The 15,166-nt window shown below is 34.8% G+C and overlaps 1 protein-coding gene across 3 annotated transcripts in view; it reads left to right on the top strand.

Moving 5' to 3' along the window:
- The window catches only part of TTC7B (tetratricopeptide repeat domain 7B), a 127,116-nt gene that overhangs the window by 60,659 nt on the left and 51,291 nt on the right, over positions 1 to 15,166 (top strand). For all 3 annotated transcript variants that reach the window (XM_031553644.1, XM_031553645.1, XM_031553646.1), the window contains exons 10-15: positions 2,011 to 2,094; positions 3,143 to 3,247; positions 4,585 to 4,702; positions 4,894 to 4,951; positions 7,421 to 7,493; positions 8,853 to 9,013. In XM_031553644.1, coding sequence (XP_031409504.1) covers positions 2,011 to 2,094; positions 3,143 to 3,247; positions 4,585 to 4,702; positions 4,894 to 4,951; positions 7,421 to 7,493; positions 8,853 to 9,013 — 599 coding nt within the window. The remainder of the gene's footprint in view (positions 1 to 2,010; positions 2,095 to 3,142; positions 3,248 to 4,584; positions 4,703 to 4,893; positions 4,952 to 7,420; positions 7,494 to 8,852; positions 9,014 to 15,166) is intronic.

Genomic DNA, 15,166 nt, shown 5'->3' with positions numbered 1-15,166 from the left:
TAGTTCTTCCTTACTTCCTCATTGTCATTGTCATTCTCTTCCTTTTGCTCAAGTTCCCTAAAGAAAAGAAAAGCAGTTGATAGAGAGTTAAATATATTTCTAACGCAAACTCAGAAAAGCAAAGATAGAGACGTTGGATGTTGAGGTGTTGTCTGTGATGAAATACCCTCTTGTTCTTAATATCATCCAGCAGGATTGTTTCTAAATGAAGTCGTGTTAATACTTCCAGAATGGATGTTAAGCACAGTAAAATGCAGTCAGTCCAAGTATTTGTTTTTCTAACTGCCACACTATTTTTGTAGTCAGACAAGTATGTGACTGAATTGCCAAGTGCCGTTAGCAAGGAGCTCCTGTCCAGCATGTCACTATCTGCTCTCACTTTGTCAGAGTCGTGTCTCACTCTGAGAGTGTTTTGGAACAGCAGAGATCTGGAGGCTGGACAGCAAAGAGCAGTACATAGTTCATTAATTAGTACACTGAAACACAGTCCTAGAATTCTCTATGATGGAAGACCTTTGCGTTCTTTGTTCTTATACTTTGTTTTTATTATTTTGTTATTATCAAATTCTACAACTTCAGATACAATCTTCCATCAGTTAAAATGGGCAATTAATTTTCAATGAAGCAAAAAAAAGAAAATAAAGAGTATTTTAAAAACATAAGGTTGAATTCATTGTTCTTCATTTAGAAGCACTCAGATGAGGACTACAGTTGTACTAATCAGTAGAGATAGAGACAAGTTTAGCAACTGTTGTTTTGTGCCAGCTCCATGTGTGGAGGTGGTGGACTGTGCCTCACCTGGACATCTCTGTCAAATGTCCGAAGTAATAGGAAATGAATCCAAGCAGCTCATTTGATTTCTGTTCTGATCTTTTAACTTCCAATGATGAAAAAAAGATCAATGCTTTGTCTTAATAGATATTTAACTTGATACACATAAATACTAACTATGAACATTTTGCAACACTTGGGATTTGTTTTAGGAAACTTCTGTCCCTGTATTGTCATTTAATAAAATACTGTTTAGAAATAGTCTTGATGCTGAACACTGTATAGTAGGAAAAATTATAGCTGGCATTAGTTATACATACATACATAAACATATTTTTGTTTTTTCATCCTCAGAGCTATTTTTTGCTTCAGCTTTTGATGTTACATAGCAATGCACTACTTAACTGTCTGTGCTTCCTGAGTCTGAATGCAAAAGATAATTCATGGTATTGCTATTTAACATACATATTATAACTATTAGAGCAGAAAAGCTGCTTCCTTAATTGGACTTTGCATAATAGAAAGTTCACGCTAAAATAGTTTAATCTAGAGAAATATTCAACCTTTCAACTCTTTGGACCTGATCTGATTAGTTAAAGAGAGTGTAGCAAAATGAAGTTTTTCTTACTGATAGCAGCAGATACGAAACCTTCAAAGTTAACATATAATGCTAATATAATATATTAAATCTAGTATAGTAATAACAAATTTCCTATTGGCATTCACTTATTAAATCAAAAAATCAGCAGAATACTTAGTGTGATAAGTTAAAATTCTTAGAAATAATATTCTTGGGTGAACTTTCCCTCATCTTTTAAGTAGTACCAATAAGTATGTATGGTGCCACTGCTACACAAGTGTTCACAATTTACAGTGAGTGTCCGTGTCCAGTTCTACTTTTCTAAAGTAAAGTTACTTTTCTAAGAAGAAACTAATGTTTCTCTTGCCTCTTGGAGCTTTTCCTCCCAGTGCCTTCATTTAAGAGTAAGCTGACTGAAATCTCTCATTCTTTCTCTCAAACTAAGCAGGATAGTGTGGATAGGTATATTTAAATATAGCATATCAGAAATAAGTTTTTTGTTCAAGTTTGTTTTCTTCCATATGCAATCTGTCAGCTTATTTAAATAATTCAAATTTGTGATTACATGGGGTTTAGGTGTTTATCTATAAGAAATCTTATACTACTATATCTTAATAATCAAAGAATATGCCATTAATGAACAATGTTCTCAAAACTAGTGTTTAGAAAGAGCCATGAAGTTTGCGTTTGAAGAATTCCATCTCTGGTATCAATTTGCATTGTCCTTGATGGCAGCAGGAAAAGTAAGTCTTAATTTTTGGAGATTATTATATTTTTTTTTTATGGCTTTTGATAACAATATTTGGCACTTTCATAATTTTTCATCTGCAGTGTTTTTGAAAATAATTTCTTAAATAAACCAACTCGCTGTATTTGTGAATTTATGCCTACTGCTATAGAAAGGATGTAACAATCCTTTCAATATTTTCTAATTCATGAGGACTGAAAGCTGATGGTCAGAGCAGTCTTGACATCAGGCTTAAGCTAAGTTAAACAAACACAGTAGTGTTTTATACCAGAACACATTTTCCAGGAACGTCTTTGTTCAAGTACTGTTTTGATGAACCAAGTTTATGCCGATATAGACGATTGCTGATTCACGATGCTTCTGTTCTTTTTCCTTTGTGAATTTCTGTGTTGGTGTTGTGTGGTTTTGTTTTTTTTTTTCTTCTTTCTTACTGTGTCCTAGACAGTGTATCCTTTGCAAGTAAAATGGGATACGTTATTTTAATTCTTAAACCTAGCGGCTTATGTTATCAGATGCAGTCTTCCATTTTCAGTTCCTTTTGATTAATTATTCTTGCCATTCTCTGTTCACTTAAAATTCTCTTTCGAACTGTGAATGGACAGAGGAAAATAAATAAAAGTGGAGCAGTGACAGTCTATTGTAAAGTCCTGTACCATATCTATTCTTAAGTGTTGCATTAACTCCCACAGAGCACTGAAGCACAGCTTGTTCATATGACTGCCTGCATTCTGGCTCTTTCATTTGCCTTGCTGAAATGCTGTGAGCTCACAGGCCTAGCAAACTTTTAAATGTACCTATTGAAATTACATCCTGAGCAAATATGTCTCCTGGAACACTTAATCATATTTCATAAGGGAAAAAAAACTACAGCAGCAATTACAGTCATGTGTTTCACTTGTGTGAGTTGTGGCACATTTTTGCAAAATGTTTGGTATTGACTCCTTGCTTATGGGAAAAATAGAGACAATAATGGAAACAGGAATCTTATATCTGTGAAACATAGTTATGCTTTTAGTAATTTCAATGAAAAATGTTTTTAACAGTCTGCTCGAGCCGTTAAAGTCTTGAAGGAATGTATTCGTTTGAAACCAGATGATGCAACTATTCCTCTCCTTGCTGCAAAGCTCTGTATGGGATCTCTCCACTGGGTAAGCTTTGCCACTGTTTTTGTTTGTTTTTTTTTTTCAGCAAGAGCTGACATTAAAGTGCAACAAAATGTTGGATTAGAGATGTAGCACTTTTGCACAGTGATTACATGCACTACATCATCACTGAAGATACATCGCAGATAAGTATATGCACATGTGCATCCCTGTTCGTATGGCTTGAAAATACTTGACAGCAATGGTTATGAATATCCACATAGCATATCTTGATACTCATCTAAGACACACCTAAAGTGAATTACAAATTGAAATGTTGTTGGCATACAGAGATTAAAAATTTAACCGACTTCTGTTTCTTCTTGAACTTCTTGACTTCTGCAAGAGGAAAATAACTATCTTGAGAAGTGAATGGGACAAACCTCTCTTAATTTTTTAAGATGCTCTACTGTTGATACTATGTTTGGAGATAGCTGGCATTTATGAGTTCTTAGAAGGGGCAGTGTCTTTTTTAAAAGTGTTACCTGTGTTTTAGATAGCCTTGAAATTAGTGTATTTGTATGAAAAACATTCAGGTGATTGAAGATGTGGTATTTCAAGATACACATATAACTTTAAGAACATTATTTCAGAAAGGATGTGAAGGAAAAAGGAAGGTCACAATCAGAAACTGAGAAAATAGCACAGTAGTTGTTATGTGACTTGTTCAGGCTGACAAAAGTACAGTAGTAATTAACATAGATCCTATAGATTGTACTTCTTTTTTTCCTATGGATTGACTCTGTATGTAACTTGCTGTACTTAGCATTTACATTTACTAGCATAGATTCAAACTTTTTTTTTTTCCTTTCAAGTCTGTTGAATAGCATGATAGCCTGGGTATGCAGTTAAAGCCCTGGTCATTTATGTGTTTATTTATGAGTTTGAATCAATGTTGTATGTGATGCAGGGATCTGCATGGCTATACGTTTTTTTTTGCAGAGTTGTGGAATCATGGCTTTTGTAATTGATTTTCTTTTTAAAAAAATGGTTGACAGAGTAATATCTCTGATTGAATATGAAGTGCAAAAAATTGTACATGGCATATATAGAGCAGAAATGCCATTTCATTTTTTAAAAGGTGAAAACACAGTGTCTGGGCATTATGTTCCCGTATTTCTCTCAACCATAAGAGTGAGTGCTTCAGTGTTCTTAAATCTGCATTCTATATTGTTGATTTAGCAAGAAAACCTAGGTTTAATGAAAAGGAAAATAGTCCTTACAGTGATCACGACTGAGATCGTGACATTCTTGGTAAGCGTAATAAACATGCTGTGCATTCTTCACATCATGTAAGCTTCAGCTACTTTTAGACTTACGTGGATGTTTTATAATATTTTCAGTTGGAAGAAGCAGAAAGATTTGCCAAAACGGTTGTTGATCTTGGAGACAAAACGTCTGAGTTCAAAGCAAAAGGATACTTGGCACTAGGATTGACTTACAGTCTGCAGGCTACTGATGGTAAGATACGAATAAACACGTCTGGAAATTCTCGTGTTGGTTAAAGAAGGAAACCAAGAGAATGCTAAACTTAATATTAAGCTTCTATGTGCAACCACTTTTCTCAGTCCATGTATTATCACTACTTTGGTAAGCACGTGGAATGTAAACCCTTGATCTTGTACATCACTGATTAAATATATCCTTTTCAGCATCTTTGCGAGGGATGCAAGAGGTCTTGCAGAGAAAGGCTCTTCTTGCATTTCAGAGGTGAGTGGGTATTAATCTTTTCATTTCATTCTGCTTATGTAGGGAAAAGCTTTATTTTGTGTTAGAGAGGGATTTGTAAGACTATGGAAAAAGGTTTTCACCTCTGGGAGTTATTCTTCATGAGTACAGAACATATTTCTTTAACATTCATTTCATCATTTTCTGCCAGTAATGTCAAAATTTATTCATAAGGATTTCCTTTTATTTCATTTTAAAGACACTTGTATGATTTTCTAGTATAAAATATTTGCTTAAAGGAGTATTCTGTTCTGATCTAGAAAGGAAAAATGATATGGTACAAAGTTCTAAGTCACGGTTCAATGTGAATGTTTCTAGAAGAGGTAGTTGCTGATCAGATTATACAGCAGGTTTTTGAAATTATGCCTATAGAGGCAAAATGATCAAGGACCTGCTGCTGTGGATGAGAAGTGAAGTGCGAGTAGTAAGCTAGGAAAATAATTATTTTCTATATGGAGATTTAATAGTGATGACATCGCAAATGCACCCATCTTTGAAGTGCTTTACATGGGAGTAATACCGATGGATATGACAATAGTTGATTATAAACAGTTTGAACTCTACAAATGATAAAGAGGCTTCAGCATGTATCATGGTGTTGCTAGTTGCTTGTGTTGATGATTTAGGTAGAGGATTTACTGAAAGTTTGTTACTGCTCTGGACAAATCATGCTCCACTTAGCAGAATCATGACCATTTTCTCTCACACTTCTTTAAATAAACAATTTTTTTTTTCAGGAGATAGGAATTGAAATTCTCCATTATCTCCTACACAGTGTGCAGAACAAACAATTGTACTGGAATACAGTATTTTGATTTGTCAATATTGATTTTGTTTATTTCATTTTTGTAGTGTTAGTTTTTGTTTGTTTTGTTTTGTTTGTTTGTTTGCCTTGAATTGTTCATGTAAAGGACCTATTCCTGAAGAAATACAGGTTTCTGCTGGAAACAGTGCTAGTTTTCAAGGCCATCAGTTCACTAGCCATTTGAGAAGGCTCTTTTTGCTATCTTTATGCACTGGTGAGGGGGTGTTTGTTTCACTGACTTCTTTTGGAAGACTTTCATTGCTTTTCCTGTGGCTGATGTGAATTGAAGTTTTACAGAACTCACTGAATTTATGATAGATAGTAACAGCTTTATTCTGTCACTAGCTGAAGCTTGGTGACTGAACTAGTACTCTTCAGGATGCAATCTCTCCTTTTCAGAGTCACTTAGTCTTGATTGATTTTTGAATTAAAAAAGAAAACAAAACAAAAAGAAATTGCAACAGCCACCACTGGTTCTTTAAGGAAACATTCAATAAAATAAGAAGTAGCCCCCCCTAGAAGACAGGATTGCATAGTTCAGAGGCAGAAGGTTTGTGATTGTAATATATTCTAAAGGATTTTGTTCTCTGCCTATAAAGAAGACTGATTATATATTCTGAAGATGATTATTACACATACTACTTCTACCTGAGCCTACATTATAAGAATGCATTGAAAAATAGTTCCATTTGTACTGCCCAGTGTTTACTACACATCATTTTGGGGTACAGTCATTACTTGTTTTGTCTCTATGTTAAAGTTCCCGGACTCCTACCAAAAAGAAAAACAAAAAACCCATACCTGTGTTCAAACACAAACACCATACAAAATTCCATACAAAATAAGTATGGGAATGGCTGTATTACAGTTGAAAATAGAATCTGTTACAAGACTGTTTTCTGTGGGATTTGTGTCAATATGAACAAGTCAAATCTGATCTACAGTTATGGTAGTATGGTTTGGTTGTGGTTGGACTTGATGATATTGAAGGTCTTTTCCAGTCTGAGCAATTCTACGATTCTATGACTTCAACACTCAAAACAAAAACAAAACAAAATAAAACAAAAAAACTTCAAAAAATGTGGAAAAATATTATTTCTTTCTTTTGATAATTTATGTTACTTGCAGTTACGGTAATTACCAATAATTCAGGAATTAATAAGCACAGAAACACTGTTATTGGAAAGCTCAACAAAACCTTTTTTTGGACAGGAGTTATTTATAAAACAATCATCAGCATAGCTTTCTTCATGTGACCTTCAAACATAGGTACATGATGAACCATCCAACATAAGTTTTTTTTACATTACTACATAGCAAAGTACTCTTCTAATTTAATATTTAAAAAAAAAAAAAAAAAAACCAGAGCCAGGAGGTAGCTAGCTTCCTAGGAGGCTTAGTATGCTGAAAATGTCCTTAAACTTTGGGAGTTTAAAGAAATAAATCTCAGATCTACTTTGCTACTCTTGGTCTTCAAATTCTGTGCTTCAGAACCATCCTGATCAGGATTAATGCAAATGCTTGAGTAATTCTCCTGTAGATTACATCATTCTTGTCTTTGAAAGCACATCCACACAATATGTATGTATCTCTTACCTGTATTAATAGGATAAAAGATTTATAGTTTTGTTTCTTTGTTTTTTCAGGGCTCACAGTTTGTCTCCAACAGATCATCTGGCAGCATTTTACTTGGCACTGCAGCTTGCCATATCCAGACAGGTTAGTTCTCTTTTGAAAGTGCAGCTTCTCATTATCACTTGAACTTTAAGACTTATATCTGCTGATTGGATACAGGTGATTTTTTTTTCTTCAATAAAATCCTGGTTTTCTTAGTGCATATATGCATGTATATATGTGTATGTGTATATATATATATATATATTTATTTATTTATTTATTTATTTTTTAATAAAAAAAAAAGGAAATATTCTTTCTCAACATCTTTGGTTTTTTGTACTTCTCCGGACTTCTACCACAGTATTTCCAGTCCTAGGATCAGAAATAAGACGTGAAATTCAGTTGGTTTTTTTTTTCAGCCTTTATATTGCTGAGCAGAGAGCAAGAAAATTCAAATTTGAAAGCACATCCACACAATGCATCTATTACGTGTAAACTATGCTTACAGATTATCAAGAGAAGGAAATTATTGAATCTAGCTTTTGAGAATCTTAGATAATGCTTACGTCTGCAGCATCTGCTAAGATGCGTGTCTTTTCTGAATGCTTGTAGAAGGTTTGTGAGCAAAATTACAAAACATGTTTAAAATGATATTTGGAAAGTGTTTTAAAGCTATAAGAAAGTTCAGAGCTGAGTCTAATTTGAACAGCTCTTAAATGTAAGGAAGATAAGTGTTCTACCATGTATCACAAGAATTTGGATAATGCAAAATTGCTTTGTATATGACATAAGTCTTTCCTGTGTCAATTTTATTTTGGGTAGTAGTTATGTAAATGGTAGTTGACACAATCTTGGTGACTGCTTTTCATTGCTAATGAGCAGCAGAGACATTAAGCAAAGTCAGAGTGAAATGGATTGCCCCATTAATATCACGTACTGTTCTTCAAGTAGCAAGCTATGACTGTATTTCTGAATTCCGAATTTCTGGTATTGCTTAGTTAGTTTTCCTGGTTTTAACACTTACTTTACTTACTTTTAGTAGAAATACAGGTAACACAGAAGATCATGAAATTCTGTGTGAAGAGAATTTACTGTGGCAGTCTAGCTGTACGTTCTTGTTAGTGTATTACAAATAAAATATTTCAAAATCATATAAAAATACAGCCAATATTTGAAAAAAATAAATTATCTATAGGTTAACATTTTAAAGGACTAAAGTGAAGTGTTTTTTTTTTTTAATTGCAACTTATTTTTCATAGTTAATATATTTTTCGATTTTTACAATTCATTTTTGAGCATTGGGTCTATTTTTAAACTTTTGAGTAATGCTCTGAAGGTGTCAATAGAATTCAACATGATATCTTGGTGAACAGTGTAAAAACATCAGGTGCATAATTAAGTATTAAGCAATATTTCTAATAGATGTGCTTTCTTTTTCTGCTTTTTGTTGATTTTAATCAGATACCAGAAGCTTTGGGTTATGTTCGTCAGGCTCTGCAGCTACAAGGGGATGATGCCAACTCTCTTCATCTCCTTGCACTTTTGCTATCAGCCCAGAAACACTACCATGATGCTTTGAACATCATTGATATGGCCTTGAGTGAATACCCAGAAAATTTTATGTGAGTAAATGTCATGTTTAATTTGTATGCTTTCTCTCTCTCTTTTTTTTTTAATATTCTTATATCATTAATTTTGAGAGAGGGTAGATTTGAAATTGCTCTTTTTTTTCTAATTTTTCCCCCAGTATTGTTTCCCCCTGATTGTAATACAATAACAAACATTCTGTTCCTTGATGTTGAATGCCTCCTTTTTGTTGTCTGTGAGAATTATTGCTGCCTTTTTCTTCATAAATTTGACCAGGACCTCAATTGATATCAGTTCTCTTCTGAAATTTTGTGGCTCACCCCCAGTTCTATATAACTGCATTTTATAGCCTTCTGCTGTTTCACATTTTCTTCTTCATCTATTCCTGTATGAATTGACTGTGTTCTTGTTAGGTGCTTTCACACATTTCAGGATTTCAGAACTATATTCTCCTAGACCTGTCTGTACTTTGAGGGTTCTCTGCCAGTAAATCCTGGTTTGAGAGGAAATTGAAGTATCAGCTACCTAGTTTTGTATCCTACCATTGTTAAAAACAAACATGATCAAAGCACTATGGTCTTTCATCTTCTACCTGTTCTTGGTTCATCTTCTGCTACTTAGTGACAAGGTAAATTGCAAAGAGCAAACTGCTATTTCTCTCAGAATAATTAATGATCTAGAAGAAGTATTTCTGAAACTACAGTTCTCTCTGTTTTAGTGAGAAAACAAAGGATCATTCAAAACATACTTGTGGGCTTTAAAAGTATGGTTAATGTCCTCTCTGTACTTGTTTATGTTTATAACTACATTTTATGGCTAAACCTGAGTTGTCTGATCTTTCTAAAGTTCTGATCTTTCTGATAATGTAAGTACGTATGTGAATTATATGCGTTCCTAGCGGTGGTTCTCAATTGTCAATTTTGTATGGTACAAACACAGTGGTAAAATAGTGTACTATCTAAAAACCTACTGAAGCACTAGAGAGGAATATCTTTCTACTAGGCATTTCCGTCAAATATACAACAATTACTGAAGAATTCAATGTGCATTTCTAGGCAGTCTTTTAGCATCTTCTCTTTAGTGCTGTCAGGTTGATTCCAGTTCCTAAGAAGTCAAGGTAATGACTTTGTGATTCTTAGTGTGCTCTCTGCAGTTGTTGGTGACAGCAGCCAGCCCCATCTGGTCAATAAGATAAATTTGGATTGATTTCTTCATGTAACTGGATTATTTTTGTAAGGATTTATCAGCACGACCTCAAGTTTACAATCTGTTCATGCACACAATATCTGGTGCTGTTGATATAGTTGTCAATATATATGTGTGTGTATATCAAACATAAATGCTTAGTTTATTCTTGAGTCTTTTAGACTGCAACTTCTGTATAAGATACAATCTCATAGTACTTCCTAGCAGACTGAGAAGTGATCTTCTTGTGTCTATCTGAGGCTTGCTCATTTTTAGTTAAACTTTTGATTATTTCCTGTTGATACTCATTGGCTTTTGTAAAAATTTCAAATATCATCATATTTTGCCTTTAGTCTTTCAGTTATGTCTGAATCTCTGCAAAGTGCAAGGCTTTTCTTGGTATTCTCTATATTTAGGCAATATCCATTATCACGGTTTTATGCAAAATTATACATTTGTGGATTTACAGTGTAATGAATCACTGTACTTGGAAAACACTGAAGTAGAACACAATGCTTGTGTTTTGTGTTTCTTCTTCTTTTGTTGTTACTCTTATCCGCGTACCTCTGCATGGTACACTTGCATTGTTTCACTGAGTGTTCCTCTGCCCTCCTCACAGCTGCATGTTTTATTTTGATCTTTTTGGTGAAAAGATTCTAAGTTTTCAGAAGCTTATTAATGCTCTGTATTTGTGAAATTCTGCACATTGTAAGGAAGTAATAGAACACACTGTGAGAAATGGATATTTTAAAGCACTTTCCTGTTGTAATCACTTAATAAGTGTGTTATCTGTCAGTTTTTAACCTTTTAGAGCTGCTATTGCCAGAATTGTTTCATGTTCAGCATTTGAAGAATACTGTGGGCATACCATCATATCTTAAATTATTGTTAACTTTCCTGTACTACAGAGCTTGAAAGTTGCTAAACAAGTATAGCTTGATTAGATAATGATCTGGCTCCATTCATCTTTAGGTCAGTATACAGAAAGGAATTTAACAGAGCCAAAGAATTCTGCCTCGTCTTAATACAAAGGAGTGGAAGAAATTAACAAACGTCACACTATGCTGTTAACAGCAAGATATAGATTTATTTTTCAAAAGAGAGTTAAGTGTTCTTTCTTTGTCCATTATATTGTTGGCATAAATATGCAATCTGCACTGAGACCTTAAGGATTAAGGGAACAAACTATTGGGGAAAATGTAATAAACCTGTAAAAGTGAAATAGGTATGTACTAATGCTTTCTAGAAATAGTCAAATACAAGATACCTGCTGAATAACTCTAGCACTGTTCATTCAAGCTTATTGTATACTGTAAGTTTATTGTGAACAAGACTGAGTACCTTGCTCTGATGAGATGGGTAAGAGTAAGGTGCCAGCACCAAAAAAAATCCAAATAATTAATCTCATCAGGTCCTAAGGCATTTGAATTCATCAGAAGTTACAGTTCTGATGAAGTTATGTCTTCCCGTATTTCATTAGACAGCTTGTCCTTGCAGTAGAAATGCAGAGTTCAGTTCTCCTTCATCTGGCAGAATCTACAGCCACAGATGATGCTGAGTGCTAGCCATCAAACTGTACAGTAGACTGGTGAGGTGACCCTCTTGAAAACAAGCAAAAATATGAGAGCAGGCTAGAAGGAGCCACAATATATCCTAAACTACTAAAGTAGTTAACTGTGAGGGTGTAGGTAAGGGAATGTTTTTGCTGTTTGGATTTGCCTTGAATTTTATTTATTTCAACCTAATGGTTACTTACTTTAACTATATAAGCAGTCCTAGATGTGTGCATTAAATCTGAAGGTGTATTTTGTATGATGCAAGCTAGTGCTTGTTGAGTTGCATTGATACTGGGGCTACTTGTCTTCCCTCCATTTATTTCCCTCAACATCAGCTATGGAGCACTACTTGTGACAACTGCATCTTTGCAGTTAAACCAACAAGACATATAACTCTTAGAGTTCATTGGTAAAGCCCAAGGTAACAGCTATACTTAGTTATTTTAAGGTCTTGTGTTACTGCTAATATACTGAATTAACTGTTTTGAACTCTGTTGAAAGCTGACAGAGAAAAGCCAAAATGCTTTGGACACTCCGTGTTGGTGAGAGGCATTGATTAAATAAACAATGCCTTTTTCTTGGGAAGAGAACATTTTGGAAGTAAATCCAATCCTTCAGTTGCTAAGAGATTTCTGGCTTTTTATAAGTGAGCACTGCTCCATAATTAACTTTTATATCTCATGCACAGGTCTATGTTGAGGAGCCTTATTTGTGACCTCCTTTTCAAGACACTTTCTTGTCTTTTTACCCTTGTTATGAGCCTAAATCTTAGTGCTTTTTTTTTTTTAGTAGTATGAAATCTTGAAATAACACTTCTGTTCTACCTTGTGGTTAGTCAAAAGTAGTTTTTCAATAAAGCGTGACAGAGCTAGGTGACATATTTATGATACTATTTTCTTTGTCTTAGCTTTTTGAGGTTCTCTGTCATTATTTCAAGTGTTGGTGCAGTTAAATTTAAGTACTGTGCCTGAAATTAGTGTAACAAAGCAAAATAAATATTGAATATTAATTGATAATTTTATGCTGAAAATTGAGAACTGCAATGGATAACAGCTGACAAATTTTTGAAGTAGGAGAAGTAGGGAACAACAGATGGGTTATTTGAGGAGTGTAAGCATGATATTTTAATGTTAAGTGCACTCAAAAAGGAAAGACATATGGTAACAGGTTTGAAGACAGCTAAAGACTAAGTTCACAGTTTAAACATTTACATTTATTGAAGTGTGATGGGCTATTTTTTTTCTTCCAAGAGTCTTTCATAGAAGCATCAAGCCAGTGTATTATTCCTCACTAAAAAAGTATTAAATTCTTTCGTTCCTGACCCTCCAGGACTCCAGAGCTACAGTAAATATCTCAGAATTGCAAATCATTGATTAACAAATTTGTTGTTGTCCAAGTAGGCATAACATAAGAGCTGTTGGTACGTGGAGTGTATGATGATACACTCATAGCTGTTTTGTGGGAGAGGGATGTATTTATCAGTTAGAGGGAATAGATAACACTAGTTTATTTTGCCAAGATTGGGAATAGTTGCACTGTTATGTGTGGTGTTGGATGAGCTGGCACTTTTTTTTTTTTTCTTGATAAGTAGAGCACTGGGAATTCTTTGAGAAAAGTGCAGTAATATATGAATGGACAAGAAGCAGTCACCTGTTGGCCTTGCCAAAGTCGTGTATCTGGGAAGGCTGTTGTATGCATCCTTGTCAACTTTCGACACAAAGCTTTTTTAAATCCATTTAATTTTGGTCTTTTCTGTCTTGGGCGTGAGTTTGTTCTCAGGACTGATATATCTGTAAGTCTTGAAGTTTCTAGTTCTAAGTCATGAATAGTATAGCGTAGTTTAGTTGGAAAGGACCTTACAAAGATCATCTGATCCAACTGCCTGACCACTTCAGGGATAACCACACATTCAAGCATATTAATGAGGCCATTATTCAAATGCCTTTTGAACACTGACAGGCATGAGGCATTAACCACCTCCCTTTGGAAGCCTGTGCGTGTCTGACCACCCTCACAGTAAGGAAATATTCCAAATATCCAGTCTGAGCTCTTTGCTGTTCCCATCCTGCCATTAATTCCCAGGTGCAGAGCTTCCTACCTTCCTCTCCTTCCCTTTCTCAGGGAGTTGCACGAAGCATCGGTGCTTCTGTTTTTTCTTTCCATAATGTCTTTGTTTGTTTGTTTGTTTTTTGTGTGTGCTTTATATTAACTGTCATTATGTGCTTTTACAGATTGGTCGACTAACCAAGGCGCTGTTGATAGGTAGATACTCTTTTATGTAACAAATTTGTCATTATCCTCAGGGCATTATCCCTGACTGTTATATTTGCTTGGCATGGCTAGGCTGTAGATACCTCTCTGAAACTTGACTGAAGGAGTCCCAGTTTGGGTTATGAACTAGCTGCCGCAGGCTGTTGAGGACAGGAAACCAGAAAGTTTTCAAGTATAACTAATTTGTTCTGGCTTTAGTCAGAAACTATCTTCATTATAGTTTACGGATTTGCATTTTTGTAAGGACAGTGTGTTCCTAAGATGGGATACAGCATGTATACACTCCACCAAACATCACAGGATTGACTACCGCTTCTGTCTGCTGAGAAACAGTGCTACTGCACTGTGAATAAATATATGGGGAAACATATTTCAAAGAGTGCAATGGAGGCCGTACCACAATAAAATGGGAGGCATTACTTTGTAATGCTTTTCATGAGGTGTTTTAAGAACAGTTAAACATTTTTCCCCATCTCTTCTGCAGTCTATTGAAAGCAAACTGAGGAAGCATTCTGTTCTACAATTTCATTGTTAATGATAGGAGAATTGATTTCCGTCTTCAGTGTTTTATTAATCTGTATTGCTTTTATATGTGCTAGTTTTTTGTGGAAACATTGTCCTCTAGATGAACTGTTCTTTCCCTGTATGGTGCTTGTCCCATCTGTATTTGTACATAGAAATTGTACCTCTTTTGTTTTGCTAGACTGACTATATTAAATATTTTTCATGCTCTGCAGTCTCCAGTCAGCTGATAACCCTCACAGCCTTTCTCTGCAGCTGCTCCAATTTGAAATTTTGTGTATGTAACTGTTATAATGAGAATTATTCTAGCATTCCAGATGTGACCTCACAAGGGTATTGTAGATAGGCAGTTTCTTTCTGTTTCTGCTTCAACTACTGCATTCTAAAATTACATCTGCCCTCTTGACTGTAGTCTCACCTTGATGAAAGCTAGCTGTTAGGCAGCTCTGGTTTGGAATAACTTTTGCCCAGACTGTTTTCTCCAGTCTTTCTTTACTGAGTGTGCATGATGATCTGCTTTTTCATTGTTGTTTCAATGTTATTTAATCACAGAATCATAGAATAGCCTGGGTTGAAAAGAACCACAATGATCATCTAGTTTCAACTCCCTGCTGTGTGCGGGGTCACCAATCACCAGACCAGGCTGCCCAGAGC

Source organism: Meleagris gallopavo, chromosome 5, assembly GCF_000146605.3.
Source record: "Meleagris gallopavo isolate NT-WF06-2002-E0010 breed Aviagen turkey brand Nicholas breeding stock chromosome 5, Turkey_5.1, whole genome shotgun sequence".
In the NCBI taxonomy this organism is placed as follows: Eukaryota; Metazoa; Chordata; class Aves; order Galliformes; family Phasianidae; genus Meleagris; species Meleagris gallopavo.
This window is presented reverse-complemented; position numbering and strand designations above follow the sequence as displayed.